At 40.6% G+C, this 25,832-nt stretch overlaps 1 protein-coding gene and 1 non-coding gene across 2 annotated transcripts in view; one reads left to right on the top strand and one right to left on the bottom strand.

Annotated features, from left to right (window-relative positions):
* NEK9 (NIMA related kinase 9) overlaps window positions 1-25,832 on the top strand; it is a 39,729-nt gene that overhangs the window by 10,463 nt on the left and 3,434 nt on the right. The window contains exons 7-21 of the mRNA XM_045451541.1: window positions 1,259-1,369; window positions 2,663-2,727; window positions 5,171-5,221; window positions 5,681-5,873; window positions 7,725-7,869; window positions 8,459-8,659; window positions 8,845-8,891; window positions 10,117-10,272; window positions 12,126-12,234; window positions 12,935-13,096; window positions 16,976-17,146; window positions 17,912-17,971; window positions 21,069-21,271; window positions 22,347-22,508; window positions 23,707-23,916. Coding sequence (XP_045307497.1) covers window positions 1,259-1,369; window positions 2,663-2,727; window positions 5,171-5,221; window positions 5,681-5,873; window positions 7,725-7,869; window positions 8,459-8,659; window positions 8,845-8,891; window positions 10,117-10,272; window positions 12,126-12,234; window positions 12,935-13,096; window positions 16,976-17,146; window positions 17,912-17,971; window positions 21,069-21,271; window positions 22,347-22,508; window positions 23,707-23,916 — 2,046 coding nt within the window. The remainder of the gene's footprint in view (window positions 1-1,258; window positions 1,370-2,662; window positions 2,728-5,170; window positions 5,222-5,680; window positions 5,874-7,724; window positions 7,870-8,458; window positions 8,660-8,844; window positions 8,892-10,116; window positions 10,273-12,125; window positions 12,235-12,934; window positions 13,097-16,975; window positions 17,147-17,911; window positions 17,972-21,068; window positions 21,272-22,346; window positions 22,509-23,706; window positions 23,917-25,832) is intronic.
* On the bottom strand, window positions 19,653-19,803 carry LOC123584708. The gene has a single exon (XR_006705653.1). It is a non-coding gene; the product is annotated as a small nucleolar RNA SNORA18 (small nucleolar RNA).

The following is a 25,832-nucleotide window of genomic DNA, read 5'->3' as shown; positions in this document are numbered from 1 at the left end:
ACCTTGTTAAAATGCAGACTCTTTTTTTAGTAGGTCTGGGTAGGTCCCAATAGTATGCATTTCTTTTTTTCTTTTTTGATTTTTTTTTTTTAGTGTTTTATTTAATTTTGAGAGAGAGAGAGCGCGCACGCGAGTGGGGGAGGGGCAGAGAGGGAGATACAGAATCCGAAGTGGGCTCCAGGCTCTGAGTTGTCAGCACAGAGTCCGACATAGGGCTTGAACCCACAAACCATGGGATCATGACCTGAGGCGGAGTCCGATGCTCAACTGACTGAGCCACCCACGTGCCTCCCCCTCTCCCCCAATATTCTGCATTTCTAACAAACTCCCGCACAATGCTGACGCTGCTATCTGTGGACCAATCTGAGTGGCAAAAATGGATTCAGATCTTCTGCAAGCCACGTGTGAGAACTTAAGCAAATCGTTTCATCTTTTTGATCCTGTTTCATTATCTATAACAAGGAAAAATATATATCCTTCTCATAGAGATGCTACAATAATGTATATGAAAAATGCAAATATAAGATAATGCAGATTCATTGGCCTTTCACGAGACCTATTTATTTTTCTAAATCCTGAAGTTTATTCTGGTCTGTCATTTAATTCTCTTAAGTAATATAGTGGAAGGAAAATGAGTTTTGGAGTCAGATGGACTTTGGTTAGAGTTATGTCTCCATTTTTTACTGTCTGTGGAGTCTTGGGCAAGATACTTTACATCTCTGCATTGGTAATCATAATAGCCTCCTTAAGGGAGGTTTGCAAGGGTTAAAAAGAATAACATATGTAACATGCCTACCTAGTACAGAGTGGTCTCTTGATTAAGGTGTTGATGGTATTATTATATTATCATTATCATCTTACTATTTACCTCGTTGTCTGTTGAGGCAGAGTATCCCTTGCATAACCATTATTAGGATATATGAATTAGGAAGCAGATTACTTGGTAAAAGAGGTGCTTAAAGCTAAGAAGCATGGCTAATCTTGTTTTCCTTTTTCTTGTGATTCAGCTGAAGGGTCAGATTATAATATACTCTGAGTATTATGCCACTGGCCACATAGTCATATCTCCATGTTGGCCATTTGGCTTCATTCTTCTTGATTGCAACAGTGTATCCCTAACTGTTTCTTGCTGATGCACATTAATAGTTTATAAAATAAATCATATTTCCATTTCTTTAAATAATAGTCACAGATATCTCAGAGCCCCTATTGGTCGATTATAATCTTTATATAACCAAGAATAATCATTTTCCCATAGAATCCACTCAATTTGTGTGTGAAGATTGTACAAGGAATCCGGGCCATGGAAGTTGATTCTAGCCAGTACTCTTTGGAACTGATTCAAATGGTCCATGCATGCCTTGACCAGGTAAGTGTGACTTACATGCTGATTTCAGTTTGGTGTTTTTCCTTCCCACCTTAGTGTTTGGAGTATGGCATAGATGAACCTGTATAAAGCCACATCCACTTCCCCAGGGTAGGATGTATTTGTGGCTGTACCTAGAAGAATAGGCATTGGCAATTCATGATAGTTATGTCCTTCAGGCAGCAGATTCTTAATTCTTACTTTGTAATTAATTTGTGGAATGATTTTACCATCTACATTGTGCTCCATTTTTTATGATCAAGATTAATTTTTGTAAATCAATTTTAAAAAATTATAGTCAGAGATAATTTAGAGTTCCTAATGTGCAGAATAAATATAGTTCTGCCATTTCACAGTTGCCTTGCAGTGTCGTCTAGGTTGCTCTTATTCAAAATATGGTTCATGGAGCATAGGTGTTGGAATCACTAGGGGATGGGGATGTTTTACAAGTAAAAAAAATGAAGATTCCTGAGACCCAACGCACACCAAGTGGATCCAAATCTCTGTAGGTAAATCCCAGAAATCTTTATAACAAGCACTCTGGGAGATTGTTGTTTTTTTTTGTTTTTTTTTTTTTTTTTAATGTTTATGTATTTTTGAGAGAGAGGGAGACAGAGCAAAAGTGAGGGAGGGGCAGAGAGAGAGGGAGACACGGAATCTGAAGCAGAGTCCAGGTGAGCTGTCAGCACAGCCTGATGCAGAGCTCGAACTCAGGAACCATGCAATCATGACCTGATCCAACGTCAGATGCTTAACTGACTGAGCCACCCAGGGGCCCCACTCTGGGATATTCTTAAGTTCTATATATATTGTAATTTGAGAGTCACTGCCCTAACTGAACAAGTAAGGAAGGTGCATTCTCATTCATGTACAAGTGTTGATGATAGTGAGATGATATGCGTGAAACATGGAATATGACATAAGAAATTATGTTTTTTGGGGGCGCCTGGGTGGCTCAGTCAGTTGAGCGTCCAACTTCAGCTCAGGTCATGATCTTGCGGTTCGTGGGTTTGAGCCCTGCATCAGTCTCTGTGCTGATGGCTCAGAGCCTGGATCCTGCTTCCGATTCCATGTCCCCCCCCCCCCCATCTCTCAAAAATAAATAGACAGTAAAAAAATTAAAAAAAAAAAGGAATTATGTTTTTTGAAACATAAGGATAATATACAAAAGGATAATACACTGTGGTCTTTGAGTAATTTTAGCATACAGCCTTCTAAGAGGAAGTGAAATGCCTCTTTAGATCCCATTTTTCCCTTTTCCTTTAAATTAAAACTAACGCAGTTTGTACTTTTTAGGATCCTGAGCGGAGACCCACAGCAGATGAACTTCTGGATCGTCCCCTTCTCAGGAAACGCAGGAGGTAAAGTACAGAGAAGTCACTCTGTTGTCTTTCTATATAGATGGTTGATTGTTGAAGGCCTGATCAAAGGACCACAAGAGAGGGCAGTGTTTCCTGACTTGGCCACTCTGGTGCTGTTTTCTACTAACATCGCTTCTTTTGTTGCTTGAGAGGAGCTCCTGACTTTCACCTCCTTAGCTTGTGCTATTTTGTTCTGAATTTATATGATGAGACCCTAGAACCTTGCACTCCCCCCATCTGTGAGTTTTAATCTAGAGTTGAGGCATTAGAGTGTAGTAATTAAGAGAGGAGAGCTCTGGATTCAGACATCCTTAAATTTGTATCTGAGTTCTGTTATCTTTGTCAAGTTATTTAACAACTCTCTTCTTTCATTTCCTCCTCTATAAAGCCAGGTAGGGTATGGATTAAAGGAAGTAATGTATCTAAAGTGCTCAGCCCGGGGCTTGGCACAAGATGCTCAGTAATGATCAGACAGTAGTGTGGATTTAGAGTGGGCCTTTGTTTTTCAGTACATGTGTTCAGATGGTAGATTTCAGTTAGAGGAGTATTCTTCAGATACCTTTGCTCATGTCCTGAAATCAGACTTGATTGATTGTTGACAGGTTACTTCCTGAGATTTATTCTGTGGCATTGGTCTCTAGAGGTAGGAAGGAGATCTTTTATCCCTCACGTCTTATAAGAGGCTTCAAACACTAACTTAAAAAACGACATGTTCATTATTCTTCCTTCCTCCCTTCCTTCCTTCCTTCCTTCCTTCCTTCCTTCCTTCCTTCCTTCCTTTCTTCCTTCTTATCTCTACACCCAACAAGGGGCTTGAACTCACGACCCCTAGATTAAGAGTCACATGCTTTCTGAGCCAGCCAGGCACCCCATTATTATTCTTAAATGTTCTAGTCTATATTTCACCCTGTTATACTATTTTTGTCTTACTGTCCTTCCTCCTCCCCTACCAGTTCTGTTTCTATATCTTCCCAATATTCAGACCTTTGCTGTGCTCTTTTTCAAGCCTTGCTCTTAGATACACTAAGCATATACTTAATTCCATAATCTTTGCTATTTGGTCAGTACCTTTATTTTGTGGTATCGTTTAATTAATCTTTTCTGGTTCTTCTCCACTTGAACTCTAGCCAGTGTTTCAGTGCCTAGAATGTGTAATACTCCAGATACAGCACTCCGACCTTCCACTTATGTCCCATACATCGTCCAGCAATATCACCCTTGGCGGCCGGTTAGGCATATTTAAATTTTTTATCTGGCTTACTTCCCAACAATATAATCACTATTTTAATTTCTTTTCAGATATTTCCACTGATACTTTTTAATTGCAATTTTTATAGAGATAATTGTAGATGTGTACATAGTACTTCATTAGAACTTTGTACTTTGATGAAAAAATATAAGAGCTTCCAGATAAAGCAGAGACATAGCGAACTGTGGAAAATATTCAGGAAATACTAAGTTCTACCTGAGTAGGTTAGTGGTTCTAGACCTGGGACTCTCAATAGCAACCTCTCCAGAGCTTTCCAAAAATACTGATGCCTAAACACCACCCCAGGAATTCATCTATAAGTGTTTTAGGCAAAATGAGAACCCTGGACCAGAATATGGGGAGGAAGTAGCAGGAAGAAAGGCTGAAAAGGTAGATCAAGAATCTTGAATGCTAGACAAAGGGATCTGTGCTTAATTTAAGCAGTAGTGTAGAAGTAATGAATGTTTATGAGAGGGTAGTTCATGTGATGAGGGGCATGCCTAAGGAAGACTTACTTAGCAAACTAGTCTCGGTGTTGAATCAGTATAGGACTGAATAAAGTCAGTTGGTACTGTGTTAAGTCTTACCTGTTTGGAGGTGCTACTACATTCCAGGAAGCAAAGCTGCCCAGAGCTAATGTGGCAAGCCTGGAGAGCAGAAGTGACTATAAAGGGCATTGCATAGGTAGAATCTGTAGGACTCAAATATTGAAGAAAGGGAGACAGCTGAGTCCAGGATGACCAACGTTGTAAGTGTAGTCTGCTGAGAGAATGGGGAGTGCCAGTTACAGAAATAGGAGAGTCAGAAAGAAAAGCTGTGTGGGAGAAAGAAAATGAACTGAGGTTTAGAGATGGTGAGTTTGGGAAGTCAGTGGGCAGACTAGATGGAGATGTCAGGTATTTAAAATGTGCATCAGAGGTTCTCGAGGTTCTCTGTTCCAGTTTGGAATGTTTTTTGGTGATAGAAAACAAATGTCCCCAAACTGCTGGCCCCTTCCTATTTAATGAATGGTCCAAAGCCAGGCCTGTATAACTGTTCCAATCATATCAAGGTACTTTCCCCAAAGTATTGTCGTGTTGCTGGAGACATATGGTTTATTAGAGGACTAAACCTGTGAAGTGTATTTCAGAGACATTGGTGCAGCGTAGGAACCAATTCTTTAACTCACGTATCTTTGCTTTTTTTTTTTGGTAGAGAGATGGAGGAAAAAGTCATACTGCTTAATGCACCTACAAAAAGACCAAGGTAATGCCTAAGAGACTCGTGAAAAGTGATATATCTTAAATTACCATCAGGGGGTCTTTCTTTCTTTTGGTCTCTGCCTTGCTTGATCCCAGTAAGTAGCCTTTGGCATCCTTTCAGAAGCCAACATCTGCGTAAATGTCAGATAGTTATTTCTGAGAAAAAGAAAGCTGTGATTTCACCCTCGTGCTGTAGCGGTCATCATTACCATGATGAATGTTGAAAAGTTGAGAAGTGTAGATGTTATGGACCAGACTGGAATCTGATCTGGCTGAGCTGTGATGAAGCCCGGAGGCAGAAATTGCAGAGCCTGCTATGATAGAGGGTTGAAATAAGTTGTCGAGAAAGAACATACTTTCTCATACCATAATTGGCGGTTCTTCTCTGGGAACGGACTGGAAGCATTTTCCTTTGATACAGTTTTTATGTTAAATGTGCCTTTGTTCTGGGGGTTGTTGACAGGTCAAGCACTGTGACTGAAGCACCCATTGCTGTGGTAACGTCACGAACCAGTGAAGTCTATGTTTGGGGTGGTGGAAAATCCACTCCCCAGAAACTGGATGTCATCAAGAGTGGCTGTAGTGCCCGGCAGGTGTGTGCAGGGAATACCCACTTTGCTGTGGTCACAGTGGAGAAGGAACTGTACACCTGGGTGGTAAGTGAAAGCTAAGTACTTTAGAACAGTGATGTAAGCCTAATTATTTACTGGGCTGAGGATGTCTAAGTATTTTGTTAGTTGAACATGTGCACAGGAATGACAGTGTGGAGTGATGGAATGTAGGCTCTAACGAGAGCAAGGATTTTGTCTGTCTAGTTTACTGATGTGTCCCCAATGCCTGGTACATATTAGGTCATTTGTAAGTGTTTTTTGAATGAATGTATGAATGAAAGAGAGGAAGAAAGAAGGAAAGAAAGAATTAAAAGAGCCCTAGGTTTAGACTCAGGAGACTGGACTCTTATTTACAGCTGGGTGATTTCAGGAAGTCCCTTAATTACTCTGTTCTGTTACCATGAATTTCAGAGCAACTAGTATCTGTGAAACAGTTTTATAAACAAATGAAGCAGTGTTCCCACATCAGGAAAATTCTAAGACCTGTGTCAGTGATCGAAGATGGCTAGGTATATCTTCAGAATTTTTCTTTGCTCCCCTCTAGATTTCACTTTATCTCTCACCTTCTGGAACAAATTGCGTGTATTTGCTATCTGTTCCTTTATCTGCCACTCAGTCCTCATTCGCCTACAATGCAGCTTCCGTCCCTGCCACTTAATTGAAACTACTCTTAACAAAATGACCTATAAATTGTGGAAATAATACATACACTTTGTAGTCCTTACTTTGCTTGACCTCCCAGCAGCATTTGACATAGTTGATCTCTCCCTCCTTGAAGCTGTGTCTTCCCTTGACTTCCATGAGAACATCTTCTCTTGGCTTTTCTCCTGTCTTTTTGGCCATAGCGTGCCTTCTCATGTGTTTCAGAGTGCTTTTCCTTTACCTAACTTTGTCTCTGGTCGTCAATTCTTCTCACTCTTCCTTTTCTTCCTGAGAGCTCATTTTTTCCAGCAGTCTCATAACTTCTCCACAAGGCCAGGCTTTGTCCCCAGTGCGTGACAGAGTAGACAATTATTGATTGATTGATATGATTGATTGATTAAAAGAATCAATGAATGAATGCATGCATGCATGTTAACTGTTACTTCCTAAAGCCCTGTCCCTTAAGGAACTAGCCCCTAGGGGGCTGCCACAGTCCCTATAAAACTGTTGAAAAGTCATTTGGGACTATTCTCAGTGCTGTATAGCAGCCTCTTTGATATAGCCAGATTCTTTATAATTGTTCCACACTTCGGGGAAACTGTGACCAAAATTTGTAAAACTCCTAGTAAGGATTTCCTAGAGAGTATACTCCTATAGAAAACAATCAAATTAATTAAACTATGTACGGATTTTTTTTTTTTTTTTTTTTTTTTTTTTTTTTTACCAGCACTCATAATTAAATGTAAAGTTCACCTTAGACTTGAAGGAGAAAGAATTGGGAATGTGTTCTTTTAAGTCTTGATGGATAGCAATCTGGATACTTTTAAATCTTTACCTGTTAGCAGGGGTTTTATACTACCTATCATTAAAAGGTTTAATCCCCTTACCCATTTTTTTTTTTTTTTTTTTGTTTCTAAATTTCCAGCTGATTTTTTCCTACGGTTTTCTTTTCTTTATTATTTTTTTTAATGTTTGTTTATTTTGAGAGAGAGAGAGCACACATGCAGGGGAGGGGCAGAGAGAGAAGGAGAGAGAATCCCAAGCAGGCTCCATGCTGTCAGCATAGAACCTGATGTGGGGCTCAATCCCACAAACCGTGAAATCATGACCTGAGCTGAAATCAATTGTCGGACCCTTAACCAGCTGAGCCACCCCGGTGCCCCGCTCCTCCTGGTCTTCTTGATAGGAAGTTTTATGGAAGATTAGCTTTTCGCATGAAAAGCTAAAACTTTACAAGACCTCTTTATTTCACAGAACATGCAAGGGGGTACTAAACTCCATGGTCAGCTGGGCCACGGAGACAAAGCCTCCTACCGACAGCCAAAGCATGTGGAAAAGTTGCAAGGCAGAGCTATCCGTCAGGTGTCCTGTGGTGATGATTTCACTGTCTGTGTGACAGGTAAGCCATCAACAGAAAGCATCCAAAGTGCATTTAAAGTGAAGTATTGTACTTAATGCTGTGCAGTTTCAGCTGGGATTTTACAGCAAAAGACCATATTCATGAACCAAAGGCAGGGAGCGGATACACACGTTAATAATAACATGCCCAATTTTCTATGGCAAATAGCACATAGAGGCACACAGATAACAAATCTCATGGGATCAGGAGAAATATGTTGTACGTCCCGGCTGGGGGGAAAAATAACGTTACCACCTGGTCAGGTGTAAATAACACTAAATCAGGAATCAAGAGCTAAAGTTTAGTTTTTGTCTTGCCATTGCTTACTTTTCCTTTTCTCTAAAAAATAGAGATGGCCCTAATAAAATTTCAGCATAATACTACCAATTTTTAAAAATTATTATAACAGTACACATGACCCCCTAAATAAAAATAACTCTAGACTTGTACAGTCTATCCTTCGGATTTCTCTGATGCAGTCATTTCATATAAGATCAGTGGCTGGGATAGTTCTCATGCCAGCCCTGCCCAGCTTTCCGGCTGGACAGAGTCATTCCTTTGATGTGTTATGCCTTTCTTCCTTTTGCAGATGAGGGTCAGCTCTATGCCTTTGGATCTGATTATTATGGCTGCATGGGGGTGGACAAGGTTGCTGGGCCCGAAGTACTAGAACCCATGCAGCTGAACTTCTTCCTGAACAATCCAGTGGAGCAGGTCTCCTGTGGAGATAATCATGTGGTGGTTTTGACACGAAACAAAGAAGTCTATTCTTGGGGCTGTGGTGAATATGGTAGGTATAGATTTGTCTCTGTCCACTTATTCCCAGGAGCCAACTTGACTTCAAGCTTGTATGCATCTAAACACATGTAGCCTATACTTGAGAAGTGTTGATTCAGTGGAAGAGAATGCTGTAGAATATTTTCATTGGGAAGAAGACCCTCATTTTCATTGTTTTCTTTCTTATGTATGTCTCAGGACGACTGGGTTTGGATTCAGAAGAGGATTATTACACACCACAAAAGGTAAACTCAGAAGCAGCTTCTTCCTAGAGCCTGTGTAGAGGACACACAGACTCCAGTAATAATACAGACTCCTCTTTCTCCGAATCCTCATGTCAAGGTGTTTATTTCTGAAATATTTTCTATCTGGGAGACTGACAACCCAGAATTCCTGAGTTAGCACTATGTGATCTTGTCATCTGACTAAATCATAAAAAGCTGAGAAAGAGGATATAGCCACTTTGGACACTGTGGAGTCACATCTTACTCAGGAATGGCAGCTAAAATCAGCAAGTACAGTGAACCCAGAAAATTCCTTGGGAAGATACTGGAAAGCAGTATATTGTTTCTTAACCCAACACAGCCATTCCCCCCCTCCCCATTTCCACATTTGGACACCAGATGAAATATGTGTTTGTATTGAGGGGTCATGTTGTACGAAACATAATATCTAATTACTGTCTGCACTGTAGGAGCTAGCCCTGCAGGAGCTGGCCCAGGAGCTGAAAGCAGCTGCAGGAAGAACATGGTCCTCTCTCTCACACCCACCCTGGGTCACAGGCTTGCCTGCCCACTGGAAGGTTGACAGGAATCGACTGTACCATTCACTGTTAACAATGCTCATTAACATCTTAAAAATTAACTTCTATCACTTGTGGGACCATTCTCAATGGATTTCATGGTTGTTTCTCTTCAAAAAGCCATAGTAGAAGCACTGAAGTTTGAGTTTTCAGGTTTCACAGACATCCATTCTATCCCCCTACCATTCTCCAGCTCTGTTTATTTAGCTATAGAGGGATGTGAGCAGTTGGAAGTCCTGGCTGCCTCCTCAGTACTCTGTCACCTCATTTATAATGTGACCAGACTAGGACCCTACAAGGCTACTGAGTTTCTTCTATAACTGTCATGGGGCCTTCCATCTCAGGGAACAAAAATCAGCAATGGATCGAAGCTTCTCCTTTCCCAACATTTTCTGAGAAGTCTTTCTAAATAAGACCTATTGCTAAAACAAACTTCAACAGGACTGCTGAGCCAACCTGGAACTGCTGCCTTTTACTTAATTATAAAGCTTGAGCTCCTTGTTAAAAACAATGAGCTGCTGGGAAAATCTGAAGATGATAGAGCAGTCTTCACTGTGGTCAGTTCTGCCAGATGCAGGACATCACAAAATTTGAGGGTTTTTTCCTAATACAAGTTACATTTGGGGGATTTTTTTTTTTTTTTTTTCCTGATTTTTTTTTCCTTGCAGGTGGATGTTCCCAAGGCCTTGATTATTGTCGCAGTTCAGTGTGGCTGTGATGGGACTTTTCTGCTGACCCAGTCAGGTAAAGTGCTGGCCTGTGGACTCAATGAATTCAATAAGCTGGGTCTGAATCAGTGCATGTCTGGAATCATAAACCATGAAGTAAGTACCCTCTTTGGTGTCCTCACCACACTGTCAGAACTTCTCTTAGGCTGGAATTTCTTTGGGAATGCTTTTGGTTAGTGACCATGAAATTGTACATAAGAAAAAAGATTTCACAGACATTATTATGTTCAACAAAAGAAGCCAGCCATGAAAGAGTCCGTACTATATGATTCCAATTATATGGAGCTTAAGAACAGGCAAAATGAACTTATAGATACCAGAAGACAAAGTAGTGGTAACTTCTGGGGGGGGGGGGGGGTATAGGTATAAAGAGAAGGGATCCTAGGATCATGGAAATGGTCTATATTTTGATCTGGGTGGTGGTTTTACATTTATATGCATACAAAAAATTTTTTCTTTTTTTTTTTTTAATTTTTTTTTCTAATGTTTATTTATTTATTTATTTATTTATTTATTTATTTTTAATTTTTTTTTTTCAACGTTTATTTATTTTTGGGACAGAGAGAGACAGAGCATGAACGGGGGAGGGGCAGAGAGAGAGAGAGACACAGAATCGGAAACAGGCTCCAGGCTCTGAGCCATCAGCCCAGAGCCTGACGCGGGGCTCGAACTCACAGACCGCGAGATCGTGACCTGGCTGAAGTCCGACGCCCAACCGACTGCGCCACCCAGGCGCCCCTGTTTATTTATTTTTGAGACAGAGACAGAGCATGAACAGGGGAGGGTCAGAGAGAGAGGGAGACACAGAATCTGAAACGGGCTCCAGGCTCTGAGCTGTCAGCACAGAGCCCGACATGGGGCTCGAACTCACGGACCGTGAGATCATGACCTGAGCCGAAGTCAGACGCTTAACCGACTGAGCCACCCAGGCGCCCCATACAGAAAAATTTTTCAAGCTGTACAATATTTTATAGTTTATTATGCCTCAACAAATAAATTGATTACAAAGAATCAAGTGACGGAACTCAGGTTCTACCTATCACTAAAATACGTACAAGATAATTGACATGAAAAGAAACACATTTTCATGCATGATCTCCCTGGAGAGTTTTTTAGATTTATTGTTCCCAAATCACTGATCTTGTACAGGCTTAGTAAATATAATTACTGTTCACTTCCTTCAAGGATGTTGTGAAATTCACATTAAGTCTCCTCTTTGTGTTAATATAATGAGTGTTTGTCATGTTCTAAAGAATCAAGAGAAGAAAGTTTCCTGACTCAGTGAAAGAGATAAGAATTTTTAACTAATCTCTGCAGTATTGATTCTCAAATGGGAGAGTACAAATTTGGGGCAAATCTGGGAAGGGTGTCTGCATAGTTTGAAAAGGCATATTCAAAATTACCATTACTTGATTTCAGTTTTATTATAACATTGGGTTTATTGTGAAATTTTAAACTTACATGAGAGGAATTTTTTAATACTAATCTAAAGGGAATGTGGGTTTTAACACATTGAGAACACTGCCTTGTACATGAAATTAGATCACAGTAAACTGGTTGCATTCTGGGCTGGAGAGTCTTCAAGATTTTAATTCTTTGCCCTGCCTTTGTTAGATATACAGTGTTTATACCCAACATAAGTGTCCCTGATTGTATCCTCACGTAGATACTTTCTGGGACGGAGAGTTAATGTTTTACATACTCTTAGATTAGGAATCTAAAATTTTTGTTGTCAGGAAGCCCTGCCTCATATACTGATTAAATTCTCTGATAACATATTGAGCTTATTCCATTTTGTATTCTGTTGGAGATGAAAAGCTACCTGGCATCTTCTACTTAGTAACAAATTTGCTTGAAAGGTCTTTTGGTCACCATGACAACATTCTCAGCCTGCTACCCCTTCGTTTTTTACCTAACGAGTATTTGCTTTGTGTTTTGTCTTGTTTCAGGCTTACCACGAAGTTCCCTACACAACCTCCTTTACCTTGGCCAAACAGCTGTCCTTTTATAAGATCCGTACAATTGCCCCAGGCAAGACTCACACGGCTGCTATTGATGGTGAGTTGGTTTACAACTTTTTACACAGGCCTCAGTAGCTCATGTTCTTTTATTCTGTCAAGTGTTATAGCGCTTCTTCCTTTTTTTTTTTTTTTTTTTTAAGATTTCATTTTTAATGGTCCCAGGTTTCGGCACCAAAAAAAAAAAAAAAGATTTCATTTTTTAAGTCATCTCCACACCCAACACAGGGCTCAAACCCACAACCCTGAGATCAAGAGTCGAACGCTCTACTGACTGAGCCAGCCAGGCAGCCCTAGTAGTAGCCCTTCTTAACAACATATACATTCTCCCGTTTTCCCCCTGGCATCCAGTATTATCTCATTAACAAATCAGGAATTCAAGTAAATTTTTTTTAATAATCATTATAAATGCGCAGTCAGTACATCTCTTAATGACAGTGCCATGCCAATAATTCCAGAAAATGACTGCCTTTAAATTAGTACCATCTGTCCGTTTACTAAGGTAGTACCCCTTTTCCACATTTAAAATACAATATTAGAAAATACGATATTGAGTAACTTTCAGAGTCTAATTAGTTTTAGATACCCTAGCTGCCATAGATGCAAGGTTGTGTGGCAAGCTTTATATTCGTATACTCTCAACAACCAGAAGCTAGTCCGTGGAACTCTGCTCTGGCTGTGTTTTCCCTTGTACTCCATGCCCCATGTGCCATGTGTGCCTGGTTGTTTTTCTCTTTTAGAACGAGGCCGGCTGCTGACCTTTGGCTGCAATAAGTGTGGACAGCTGGGCGTTGGGAATTACAAGAAGCGTCTAGGAATCAACCTGCTGGGAGGACCCCTAGGTGGGAAGCAAGTGGTCAGGGTCTCCTGCGGTGATGAGTTTACCATTGCTGCCACCGATGGTGAGTGAGTCTGGACACGTCATTTCAAGCTTTCTGGATGGATGGCTACATTTTAATGTTTGGCTGGGAAAGAGGTAGACTGGTTATATAGCTGGATCATACGTTCACTTTTTATTTACATTCAGTTGGTATCTAATTGTTACGCTCATAGAGCTTCATTAATTTTTTGTGTGTTCAACCTAGTGATTGTTTAAAAAAAATAGTTATCTAAATAATGGCCAAGTTAATATTCTAAGTCCCTGCTTTTTTTACTTTTTTGGTTAAATGTTTTAAGAATTACTAAATCTTTTTTTTTTTTTTTAAGTTTATTTATTTATTTTGAGAGTGAGGGCATGCGAACAGGGGAGAGGCAGAGAGAGGAGAGAATCCCAAGGAGGCTCTGCACTACATTGTGGGGCCCAATGCAAGGCTCGAACCCACAAACTGTGAGATCATGACCTGAACCAAAATCAAGAGTTGGACATTTAACTGACTAAGCCAGCCACCCAGGCACCCCAAAACTTATTAAATACTTCTGTGTAAATTTTTTTTTAATTTAACATTTTTTATTTGTTTTTGAGAGCCAGAGAGAGAGCATGAGCGGGGGTGGGGGAGAGAAAGAGGGAGACACAGAATCCGAAGCAGGCTCCAGGCTCTGAGCTGTCAGCACAGAGCCTGATGTGCGGCTCAAACCCACAAACCGTGAGATCACGACCTGAGCTGAAGTCAGACTCTTAACTGACTGCGTCACCCAGGCACCCCTAAACACTTCTATGTATACCTGGCCCAGGACCACGTTGGTTTCAATAAATGTTGGGTGAAGTGGCTGGAGAGGAAAACGACATAATCTAATCTTGCTCCTTGGCTGCTGTCAGCCACACTGCAGTGATGTCCTCAGGGACTGCTAAGGATTGAAGGGCTGAATACTATGTGTCTCTCAGCTTCCATTGGAATTGGAATTGGTCTAATTGAACTTTCTTCTCTCTTTCTTCACATTGCTCGCTCTGTGGCATTTTCTTGCCTCTTTTACTACTTTTCTCTCTTTTTTTTAAGTTTAGTTTTTGATTTTGAGAGAGAGATGTGAGAGGGGAGAGAGAGATGGAGAGAGAGAGAATCCCAAGCAGTCTCCACACTGTCAGCACAGAGCCTGATGCGGGGCTCAAACTCACAAACTGTGAGATCATGACCTGAGCCGAAGTCAAGAGTTGGATGCTTAACCAGCTGAGCCACCGAAGCACCCCAATCTTTTTTTTTTTTTTTTTTTTTTGAATTTTAGAGAGAGAGCAAGTGCATGTGTGAGCTGGGGAGAGGTGGGGGAGGAAGGGAGGGAGGGGGAGAGAGAGAGAGAGAATCTTTTTTTTTTTTTTTAATTTTTTTTTTAATGTTTGTTTATTTTTGAGACAGAGGGAGATAGAGTGTGAGTGGGGGAGGGGCAGAGAGAGAGGGAGACACGGAATCCAAAACAGGCTCCAGGCTCTGAGCTGTCAGCACAGAGCCTGATGCGGGGCTCGAACCCACAAACCGTGAGATCATGACCTGAGCCGAAGTTGGACGCTCAACCAACTGAGCCACCCAGGCGCCCCGAGAGAGGGAGAATCTTAAGCAGGATCCACACTCATTGCAGAGCTCAATGCAGGGCTCAAACTCACGAACTGTGACCTGAACCGAAATCAAGAGTTGGACGCTTAACCAGCTGAGCCACCCGGGCAACTCACCCACTTCTCTTCTTTACTGCCAGTTCTGCTAGTCCTTATCCCCTCCCTCTTCCGCATTCTTTCTTTCTTCTCTCTCTCTTTTTCCTGTATCACCTTCTGGACTAATTGTAGCCACTCTTTCTTGTGACTGGGGGAACAACAAATCACATTTTATCATCTTGTCTTTTGACTCATTTCAGCTTTTTTTGTTGCTCATGATCTAAGATGCCTTTGTTTTCTTTTGGTCTGTGCCTGTTGTGTACACATGAGGGATCCAAGGACGGTGTCAGATAAGTGATGTGTTGCCATATTTAAGTGAAGCAGCTTTCAGAGTGGCACGTTAACGTTCCCTGCTTGTCCCCAAATGAGGGATATTAGGGAGCAAACTGTTTAGGTCAGGTCAGGCTAGATAAATGGAAATGTTACCTAGAAAGAGTGAGGATGTCGCTGAGGATTAAATTTAGTGTTGCAAGTCTACCAGCACTTCCTGACAGGGCCTCAGGAAGGTAATGTCTCCTCAGTAGATCTGTGTACTTCACAAGGTAAACTTCAGAATGAGGAGTGTAGAATTGGATTCCATGGTTGGGCATATTACCTCCCAGTATTCCTCTACTTTTCCGGACTGTTCTCTGTTGCCTCATTCACACAGCCAACATAAATTGAGTGCCTACTGTGTTCCAGGTCCTCTTTAGGCTTTGGCAATATAAAAGTGAGTCTCAGAAAGCCCCTATCCTTAAGGAGCTCACAGTCTAAGTAGGGTAGGGGAGACACTTATAAACAGACTCGTACAGGCTGATAGATCAGGTGCCATTGATGGCAGTATCTGACCCCTCTAAGTCCTAGAATGCCCGGAACTGCTCAATCCTTCTATCTGTCCTCTGTCTCCCTTCACTCCCTAAGTGAGCTTATTACCTTAAGTTCCCTGTATCCACTGACAGTTTTATATCGTCACCACCCTTGAACTCCAGGCTCGGTTATTCATCAGACCCTGGACTTAGTTGTCTAAAGATATGGTGGCTTTAGAGCCCAGTTTTCCCAGGTCAGTCCTCATTCATCCCTATTGTCCAGGTTTAATCATTAATAGTACCCCCTTTTCATTAAAAAATGCTCTGATTTGGATAAGAAGTTACATGCATCTCAGACAAACGTATTATAGTCAAAATCAAACTTTTGATTTTCTGCCCAGATCTGTTCCTCCTATAGCTTTCCTGTCTCACGAAATGGCAGCTTCATCCTATTCCCCACATCCCATTCATCAGCAAATCCTATCGATTATCTTCACAATATATCCAACCACTTCCCACCATCTTCACTACTACAACTGGTCTCCCTGCTCACCCTTGGTCCCTTGCAATTGATTGTTCTCATAGTAGCCTGATGAATCCTTTAAATACCTACTAGTACACTCAGAACTTCTAATGGATTCCTATCTCAATCAGTAAAAACCAAAGCCATTATAGTGGCCTGCATGGCCCTATATGACCAGGACTCCAGCTACCTCCTGACCTCTTTACTGACCACTGTCCCCCCCCGCTTATTTTGCTCTAGCTGCAGGGGCCTTCTTACTCTTTGTTCATGATGCTCCTGTTATTCACATAGGACCTTTGCACTTGCTGTTTTCTCTGCCAGGGAAGCTCTTCCCCTACATATCCACATAGCCCTCTCTCACTTCAATCAGGTCTCTGCTGAAGTATGGACAAGTACTTCTCTGACTGCCCTATCTGAAATAATGCTACCCCATTATTAGTCTTTATTTCTACTTGTCTTTACCATGTATCTTCTTTCATAACACTTATGACTACCAGAAGTATTTGATACTTATTGACTGATCAGTCTCCTCTGACTAGAATGTCAGTTCCACAAGGGTAGTTGAGTTTGTTTTATTCACTGCTGTATTCCCACACCTCCAGCAGTGCATGCCATGAAATCAATGCCCAATAAACAGTTGAATGACCAAAAAAGGTTGTTGAATGAGTGGATGGATGGGTGGATGGATGGATGGGTGGATAGATGGATGGCAGGCAATACATAGACACGTCATTTTTTCCAGGTTGGCATCAGGAATTATTTAGGGGAATAAACAGCTTTCCCTTGTTTTGTTCATAGTGGGAAATCTTTCTAACTCTCGGGCATAAAGATGGGGAACCCAAAGAGTAGGGAAGTCACTTTTCTGTTAAACTATCTGCTGTTTAATTTTTTTCCCTAGATAATCACATTTTTGCCTGGGGCAATGGTGGTAATGGTCGCCTGGCAATGACCCCCACAGAGAGACCACATGGCTCTGACATCTGCACCTCATGGCCTCGGCCTATTTTTGGATCTCTGCATCACGTCCCAGACCTATCTTGCCGTGGCTGGCACACCATTCTCATTGTGGGTAAGTGTCTCATATGTGTGGGTCGGGATGGATTTGACAGAGGGTAGACCCACACTGAAGGTACTGATGGTCACATTCTTAGAAACAGAAGTGTTTCTAAGAAAAGAGGCTGTTCCTTTAAGTCTTATAACAATGACGCCATGCCTTGTGATGGGGACAGAACGCTGTTATTTCCTGACATTTGTCATTTGCAACCTTCTGACTTTTTTAACATGATAACTTTGGGCTCTTCCTCTGCCATAGAATCGTTATCTCTAGTTGTCCACTAATTAATTTGTTGCCTGTGTTCATGCTTTTGAGAGAAACATTCAGTACACCTTTAAAAGGAAACTAAATCAATTGTTTTCTGCATAAGGATTACTCTGTTAGGAACTAAATTATAAAAGCCTGTATGAAGGTTTCCAAGTCCAATCTATTAGATCAGTGGTTCACAACCTTGACTGCACATTAGAATCCCCCAAGGAGCTTTTGGAAATCCCATTGTCCTGACCAATTGAATCAGAATCTCTGGGGTGGGACCTAGGTTGCTACTATTTAAAGCTTCTCAGGTAATTCCAAAGAGCAGTTAAGAAGAATTGCTACTTTACATAGTGGATATAGTTAGGGTAGCTAGTGGTGCTTTAATATCTAGAACAGTAAGTATTTATAAAGTTATCTGGAGTGAGAGATAGCTGTTATCTCGAATATTATTTTCCTAGTCTAGTCTTCTCACTTTTCCTGCCTATAGCTGTTTCTGATGCTTACCTACTGAATATTTTTCCTCAGAGAAAGTATTGAATTCTAAGACCATCCGTTCCAATAGCAGTGGCTTATCCATTGGAACTGGTAAGTAGCAGTGTCTCAGGTACCAGTGGTTTTTCTGAGCTGTGGGTCTTTGGGTTAGATTCCATGCAGTCTCCAAAAAAAGGAAATAGGAAATATCTTTGGGAAATGAGGAATACGGTGATCAAGAGGGAGGATCATATTTTGGGTGTATTTCACAATAAGTTATGACTTTTATTACATTGTGGTCAGAGGGAGAGTACATCTTTGCCAACCAAGCATATGGAAGTAATTAAGTGGCTTGCCCAACATTGTAATGTGGCTTATGTATTGTTTCTTTCCTTACCATGCTAGGGGCTATGGTTCTATCTACTCTTTGCTTCCACCGTATTCCCAGGGTTATTCCCGTCTATAGAAATAGTTCTTCCAAACAGGCCCTCAGAATTAAAAGTTGGCTAAACTTTCAAAGCAGTTAGGAGAATCAGCCCAAAGCTCTCTGATAGCTTTCCTCTGGCTGCTTTTTGCATGGTTCTCTGTTATTTAGGACTATGCCAGGAAATTAAATCTGTGTTCCTTTTTGGTTTTCCACTTGCTCTAAAGTACCTACCTGTATTCTTTGATGTCTCGGAACTTGGATTCTGATAGTTTGTAGAATCAAAACAGATAAAGACCCAGAATAAAAGCAAATTAGTCCAAGAAAAAGAAAGTTGAAAGTCTGATCTAGACTTGTTGAACTCTAGTTTACACAAACACACACCATACCTTTTATTAGTTTCTTTTAGTAATCTATTGCTCAGCATTTATTTGTGCATATTACTATCTGTCACAAATGATAAAATATCTTTGTGCTAATCACAGCTGTTCTCTTACAGCGTTGTTTTGCTGGAACAGTATTTAATGGAAAAAATAAGATTAAAAGCACATATCAATTAGCTGGAAAATGTAAACTCCATAAGGGCAGGGATTTTGGGGGTTTTTTATTCATTAGTTTTATCCACATTACCTAGAAGAGTGCCCGGCAAATGGTGAATGCTCAATAAATACTTGTTGGTTGGATGGGTTCTAACCATCCAGTGGAACACTGTACGAAAGTAGAAATGAACATCTACAAATAGGTCTATAATGTGAAATGTAAAAAGGAAGTTGCAGCAGACTATGTGCCTTTTTATCAAGTTGAAAAACAAGCCAGATTTATATATTGCTTAAGGATATATAAGTATGTGATTGATTTTTTTTTTTTTTTAAGAAGAAATGATAGAAGTGCCTGGATGGCTCAGTCGGTTCAGTATCTAGACTCTTTTTTTTTTTAAGTCAGTAAATCTTTATTTAAGAATTTTAACCTGTGATTCCTTCCTCTCCCAGTCACTGTGGTTCCCTCTGGGTCAGAATCACAATCTTCAAAATAGCCCTTTTAAAAAGAGCTTTTGTTCAGTCCACAGTTGGCACCGTTAGTACAGAGTTCTTTCCATTGGGCTTCTTTAATCTCCACTTGAATATGGATATGCTTCAAGAATTCCCCACCTGTAATCTTTGGGATCCAGTTTTTTTACTTTGGGTCATGTTTAGGGTCAGAATAGATGGGTCTACCTGGTTCTCAATTTCAAACACCCTCTAAACGTGAATGAGTTCAAATCCCATTCACCCCTAAACTAGCACAGCCTAGAACTGTACAGATTCTTGGGAAAATTCAATACATAAGATTTTAAAAATTTGACCGTTAGGGTCTTTCAGTGTTTTAGCAGATAAATGTCTTGTAGTTCTTTCCCACAGATCTAACACATAGCTCCGTGAATAAAGGAAACCACACATACACTCTATGAGGTGTTTCCAGTGGAGTGTCCGACTCCTGATTTTGGCTCAGGTCATGACTTCAAGGTTGTAGGATCGAGCCCCACGTTGGGCTCTGTGCTGACCATGCAGAGCCTATTTAGGATTCTGTCTCTGCCCCTCCCTTGTTCACACGTACGGGCGCTCGCTCTCTCTCAAAATAAACTTTAAAAACTATGTAAAGAAATGACAAATATAGAATTAATCAGTAGTTACATGTAGGTAGGAGGCCAGAGAAAGAGAAAGAATTCACAAGACAGATATGATACAGGTAATGTTTTAGTTCAGCACTGTCCCATAAATCGTTATGCAACAGTGGAAATGTTCTATATGTATGCTGTCCAGCACTTGAAAAGTGGCTACCGTGACTGAGGAACTGAACTTTTTATTTAAATTTAAATAGCCATACATGGCTAGTGACTACCGTATTGGAAAGTACAGTTCTAGTTCTTCAAGTGGTAGATTCACGTTTTTGTTTTGTTAGGCGTCAAAACTTACACGTGTGTTAAAATAGTCTTTTGTATATTTCAAATGTAACATTATTTTCAAAAGCCATTTAAAACAAGCTTCGGAGCTTTTGTTGGCATCTCCAGGTCTGCTGCTTCGGTAGGATCACAGTGTGACACAGTCTGCAAGCCACTATAGCTGGTGATCGTGAACAGTCCTTTACGTTTAACTTTGGAATATACCATGCACTTACTTTTTTAGCTTTAGCAAATACATCTTTTTGGCCCATATTAAAATTTCATTCCATTTTTTGACTACACGTCAGCTAGTCTTCATTAAGATAACTTGGAATGTGCTACATATGAAAGAACCAGCCATCATATTTTAAAAATTCTTACAAATCATTATCAAAAGAATTTAATGAATTTAATGGTTGAAGACTTCTCCAGAAAGGAAGTTAGTGGTGAGTTTATCTGGCCATTTTAAGAGTTGTTTGGCTCAAATGTGAAAGTGCTTTGTATTTATACAAAACCTTGACAAGCCTTGGTGGAGAATGCTAGAGTCTGGATGTATTTATTAAAGCACGGGTGGTAGATTCAATGAGCTGTGGTTGGGGTGGCTGTTCAGTAGTGCTTTAGAACATTGATAATCTGCTGTGGACATAGAAATGAGTAAGTTTGGGATGTAGAAGTCAATTATCATTATAAAGATGCTGATATTCAATATCTTGTATAAAAACTACAAATTTAGTCCCAAATATCTTGACACTGTTGCTACTACTTCATGCGACTCTAGGAAGCTCTCCAGGGGTCAGGGGGGCTGTGAGATCGTAAATCTTTCTTGCTGCCTAGCAAGGCTCTCTCTTTCTGTGCTGTGTATCTGTCAGTGGTTCAGAGTGCTAGCCCAGGAGGCGGCGGCGGTGGGGGAGAAGAGGAGGACAGTCAGCGGGAATCTGAAACTCCTGATCCAAGCGGAGGCTTCCGAGGAACAATGGAAGCAGACCGAGGAATGGAAGGTTTAGTCAGTCCCACGGAGGCCATGGGGATCATTAGTGGGGCCAGCAGCTCCTGCCCTGGCTGGCTTCGAAAGGTAATTCCTTTGGCAGAGGTATCTTCGATAAAATAGCAGACCCTTTACAGGAACTAGAAAGGAGCCGTCAGAATCTCTCCGTGCCCCATGCCCTGTTCAAGCGTTTTGCAGTAGGCATCGAGGTTTCTGACTTCCACCTGGAACGAAACTACCAAACCTCTAATTCTTTTTCCTTCCTGACAAGAAGAGATACAAAATGTTCTCATACCGGTATTAAATTAATTTAAATTAATAAAACCTTCCTTGAAGCAGTCTTTGTAATGCATGTGTGCAGATTAAGCTTAGAGATTTTGTACTGTGGTTTGTAGAAGTGGACTATTGGGGCAGTTGGAATGTTGTACAATAGAGAGGTTATGAATGTTGAAGTGCGGATAGTAAAAATGTTGGAGTATATTTAGATGGAAAGTTGGCTACAACATGTGGCTGGGCAGAAAAAGATGGAATACCTGTGCAGCAGGATCCCGTTCTCTTAGAAAATGTGTAATGCATAGAAGAGTATCTGCTATGAAGACTGAACACAGTATTGCTCATTTTAACAGTGCTTATTTATGAGTGATGGAATTGCTGGTCTTTTTGCCCATCTGGATTTTGTCATTTTATGTATTTTGTCAAACTACATTGTAGTTTGTGAAATTTATATTTTTACGTAAAAAAAAAATCTAGAGATTTAGTTTTCCGTGTAAGATGACGAAACTTGATAGCCAGTTAGGAGTATGAATGCAAGAGGCAGTACACTGTTGTACCTAACGTTTCAGCCTGGGCATTGGCCTCACTGCCATCACCTTCAAGCTTCCCAGCTCGAACAGACTGTGTAGAATACGTGTGTCAAGGAGATATGCCACACACTCCAAACCATGTTCTTGAATTTGAGTTTGAATTCAAATCACTGTTACTCCTCTGAGGAAGGGATGTCCTATTGACAGGCCCGGTGAGCTCAGTTGTACTCACAACTGTCATGCCCCACTAGGGGGTGCTGATGTCACAGCAGAGTGAAAGCTATAGCAAGATGGGAATTTGGGAGAAAGAAAATAGATGGCTCAAACAGAACTGATGAGATTCTTTGTCTTACACATAGGAGCTGGAAAATGCAGAATTCATCCCCATGCCTGACAGCCCATCTCCCCTAAGTACAGCTTTTTCAGAGTCTGAGAAAGACACCCTGCCCTATGAAGAGCTGCAAGGACTCAAAGTGGCCTCTGAAGCTCCTTCGGAACACAAGCCCCCAGTAGGAGCCTGGGTAACTGAACTTTTTGCCTTTGAGTCACAACTAGGTAACCAGAGAGCTCTCTCCACTTCTCCTGGCCTGTCTCCTCTAGCTTCCTCAGTCTCCCACTGCCCTGAATCAACTCATTATACTGTCTACTCGGCAGTGCTTAAAGCGTCTGCCCTAGGCTTACCTGAGTTGCCTTGGAGAAGCATTGACCCTTTCACATTCCTGATGCACTAACAGTTCTCCACACCAGAGGACTTTCTTTTCTCTTTGCCTCAGAAGTACCAAAATTAAAGTTCCAAAATTCAAATCCACTTTTTCTTGACACTGCTAGTGTAGGTTGGGGGCTCTAAATATGCGTAAGAAATAATGCTTGTAGTCTCGTGAGGGAGCCACACACGTGTGCCTAACCTTGGTAGAAATCAAATTGTGGTAAGTACCTCAAATGTAAACCAGGGGTCACCAAGCTTTTTCTATAAAGGGCCACGTAGTAACTATTTTAGGCTTATGGACCATGCAGTCCCTTTTGCAACTACTCAACTCTGTAGCATAAAAGCAGCTGTAGATAATACATAATGAATGAGCATGACTGTGTTCCAATAAGACTTCATTTACAAAAACAGGCAATAGGCCGGATTTGGCTATCATTTGCTGACCCTTCCTATAAACGAAGTACAGTGGAAGAAAGGAGAGAAATCCAGACTAGAAAAGGTGTAATAAAACCTTTGAAACTTTAAGGTGAACATTTAAATTCCTCTATCAATTAACTTTCTTGAATTATTTTGGCAGTCCTATTTACTGAACACCTTAAATCTCTTCTAAAGTGTGATCCACTACATTTCATGAATATTGACCTGTTGGGTCACAGTGTTCTCACTGTGATCAGAAAGACTTGTTCCAAACCATATCCCTCACTTCAGCATTTTAAATGGGATGATAGCCATGCACTTTAAATTTAATTGCCAAGTTCTCCAAAACAGGTGATTGTTCTTTTTACCTTAGCATAATGGAGACTGAGGCACTGAGAGTTCTCTTGCTGTTATGTTAGAGCCAGGTGCTATTGTAATCCCAGCAGCTTTCTGTTTCTCTTGCATTTACTTTGTGTGTGTGTGTGGTTTATCTTGTTACTTTTAAAGTAAGGTCCGATAGTATTTCGAGAAAGGTTGGATTGGGGAGTTGGGATAAGCACGCAGAAGCACCTGTAACCTCTTTCTTCTCTCCTTAGCCACCTCGGCTGAGTCCTGCAGAGACCTGTGCTGGGAAGGGAACGCCATTAACTCCTACCTGTGCCTGCAGCACTCTGCAGGGAGAGGTTGAGAGATTGCACGGGCTGGTGTTAAAGTGTCTGGCTGAACAACAGAAGCTACAGCAAGAAAACCTCCAGATTTTCACCCAACTACAGAAGCTGAACAAGAAATTAGAAGGAGGGCAGCAGGTGAGAGCATTAAAGGAATAATTCAATTTCTAACTCTGTTTTGAAGAGTCACAGAAACAAAACACCCAAGAATTGAAATAGACCTTTTCCTTTGCAGAGACTTATCTTTTGATGATGTAACTTATGTAATTAATTTCAGCAGCCCTGGGCCTTGTTCAGGCACCTCGGTTAGATCATTTTCATCACTTTGTTTTTTGTTATTGTATATTTTTCTTTTATTATTTTTTTTTAATGCTTATTTATTTATTTTGAGAGAGTGCGCGTGTGAGTGGGAGAGGGACAGAGAGGACAGAATTCCAAGAAGGCTCCATGCTGACAGCACAAAGCCCGACTTGGGGCTCAGTCCCACGAACCATGAGATCATGAGCTGAAATCAAGAGTTGGGTGTTTAATTGACGGAGCCACCCAGGCACCCCTCTTTTACTTGTTACTATGAAAAACTTTATAAACATATAGTTCAGCGAATACTCATAATCCACCATCTAGATTGTACAATTGTTAACATGTTTCAAAAGTATGTGTGTGTGTGTGCATTTAAAATATGTGGGGGTATATATCTGTGTGTATTTAAAATATATGTGGGTATATGTGTGTGTATATATTTTTTATTTTGCTAAACCATTTTCAAATAGATTATAAAAGTCATAACATAGCCCCTCTAAATACTTTCTTACACAAATCCAAAAATAAACACATTCATTCTCCCAGCTAACCACCAAACTACTATCACACTCAACACTGATATTCTCAATTTTCATCCAGTACCCAATTGATAGTCGAATTTTCCCAGTTTTCCCACAAAAATGTTCTCTATAACTTTTTTTTTTTTATGAGTCCAGAATCCAGTCAAGGGCCCTACATTACATTATCACATTGTTATATCTCTTATTTTTTTTTTATCTAGAATACTTCTTTCTACCACCATCACTTTTCTTTTTTTTTTTTTTTTCAATATATGAAGTTTATTGTCAAATTGGTTTCCTTTTTTTTTTCAATATATGATTTTTTTTTTTCAATATATGAACTTTTCTTTTTTAAATTTTCATGGCATCAATTTGTTGAAGAAACAGGGTCGGCTCTTTAACAAAATGAGCTACATTCTGGATTTGTCTTTTCTTTTTTTTTTTTTTTATTTTTTTTTTTTAAATTTTTTTTTTTTTAATGTTTTATTCATTTTTGAGACAGAGAGAGACAGAGCATGAACGGGGGAGGGGCAGAGAGAGAGGGAGACACAGAATTGGAAGCAGGCTCCAGGCTCTGAGCCATCAGCCCAGAGCCCGACGCGGGGCTCGAACTCACTGACCGCGAGATCGTGACCTGGCTGAAGTCGGACGCTTAACCGACTGCGCCACCCAGGCGCCCCTGTCTTTTCTTCTTAGAACGTTATTTAACTTGTTCTTTTGTCACCCTGTCATTTCTATAAACTAGAAGTTAGACTTAAGACTTAATTAGGTTCATATTAAACATTTTTGATAAAAATAATTTCAATGCTGTTTGCATTGTTTATCAAGAGCCATAGCTCTTTTAGCCATTAGTTCTATTTAGAGTGAACCAGGACTGGGAAATAGGGTTCAACCCTTGGCTTTGCCATTTGTCACTTTTGTGTGTCTGGACAAATTTGTTTCTGTGAGTCTTGGTTTCTCACCTAAAAAGGGCAAACAATACCATGTACTTTGTTATGGTTGTTTTGAGGATTAAATGAAATCATGTCTATGAAAGGACTTTGGGAAGTAATATACTCGAGGCAAGCATGGGGTGATTGGCAGCCGTGGCAGGCAGGAAGATTGTTTGGCTTAGGGCTGTCTCACTTTTATTTATTGTTAATGTTTATTTATTTTTGAAAGAGAGAGAGCATACACGTTCATGCATGCGTGGTGGAGGGGCAGAGACAGGGAGACAGAGGATCCAAAGCGGGC

The sequence above is a fragment of the Leopardus geoffroyi genome, chromosome B3, assembly GCF_018350155.1.
Source record: "Leopardus geoffroyi isolate Oge1 chromosome B3, O.geoffroyi_Oge1_pat1.0, whole genome shotgun sequence".
NCBI classification, from domain to species: Eukaryota; Metazoa; Chordata; class Mammalia; order Carnivora; family Felidae; genus Leopardus; species Leopardus geoffroyi.
The sequence above is the reverse complement of the archived record's forward strand: the minus strand, read 5'-3'. Positions and strand labels throughout refer to the sequence as shown.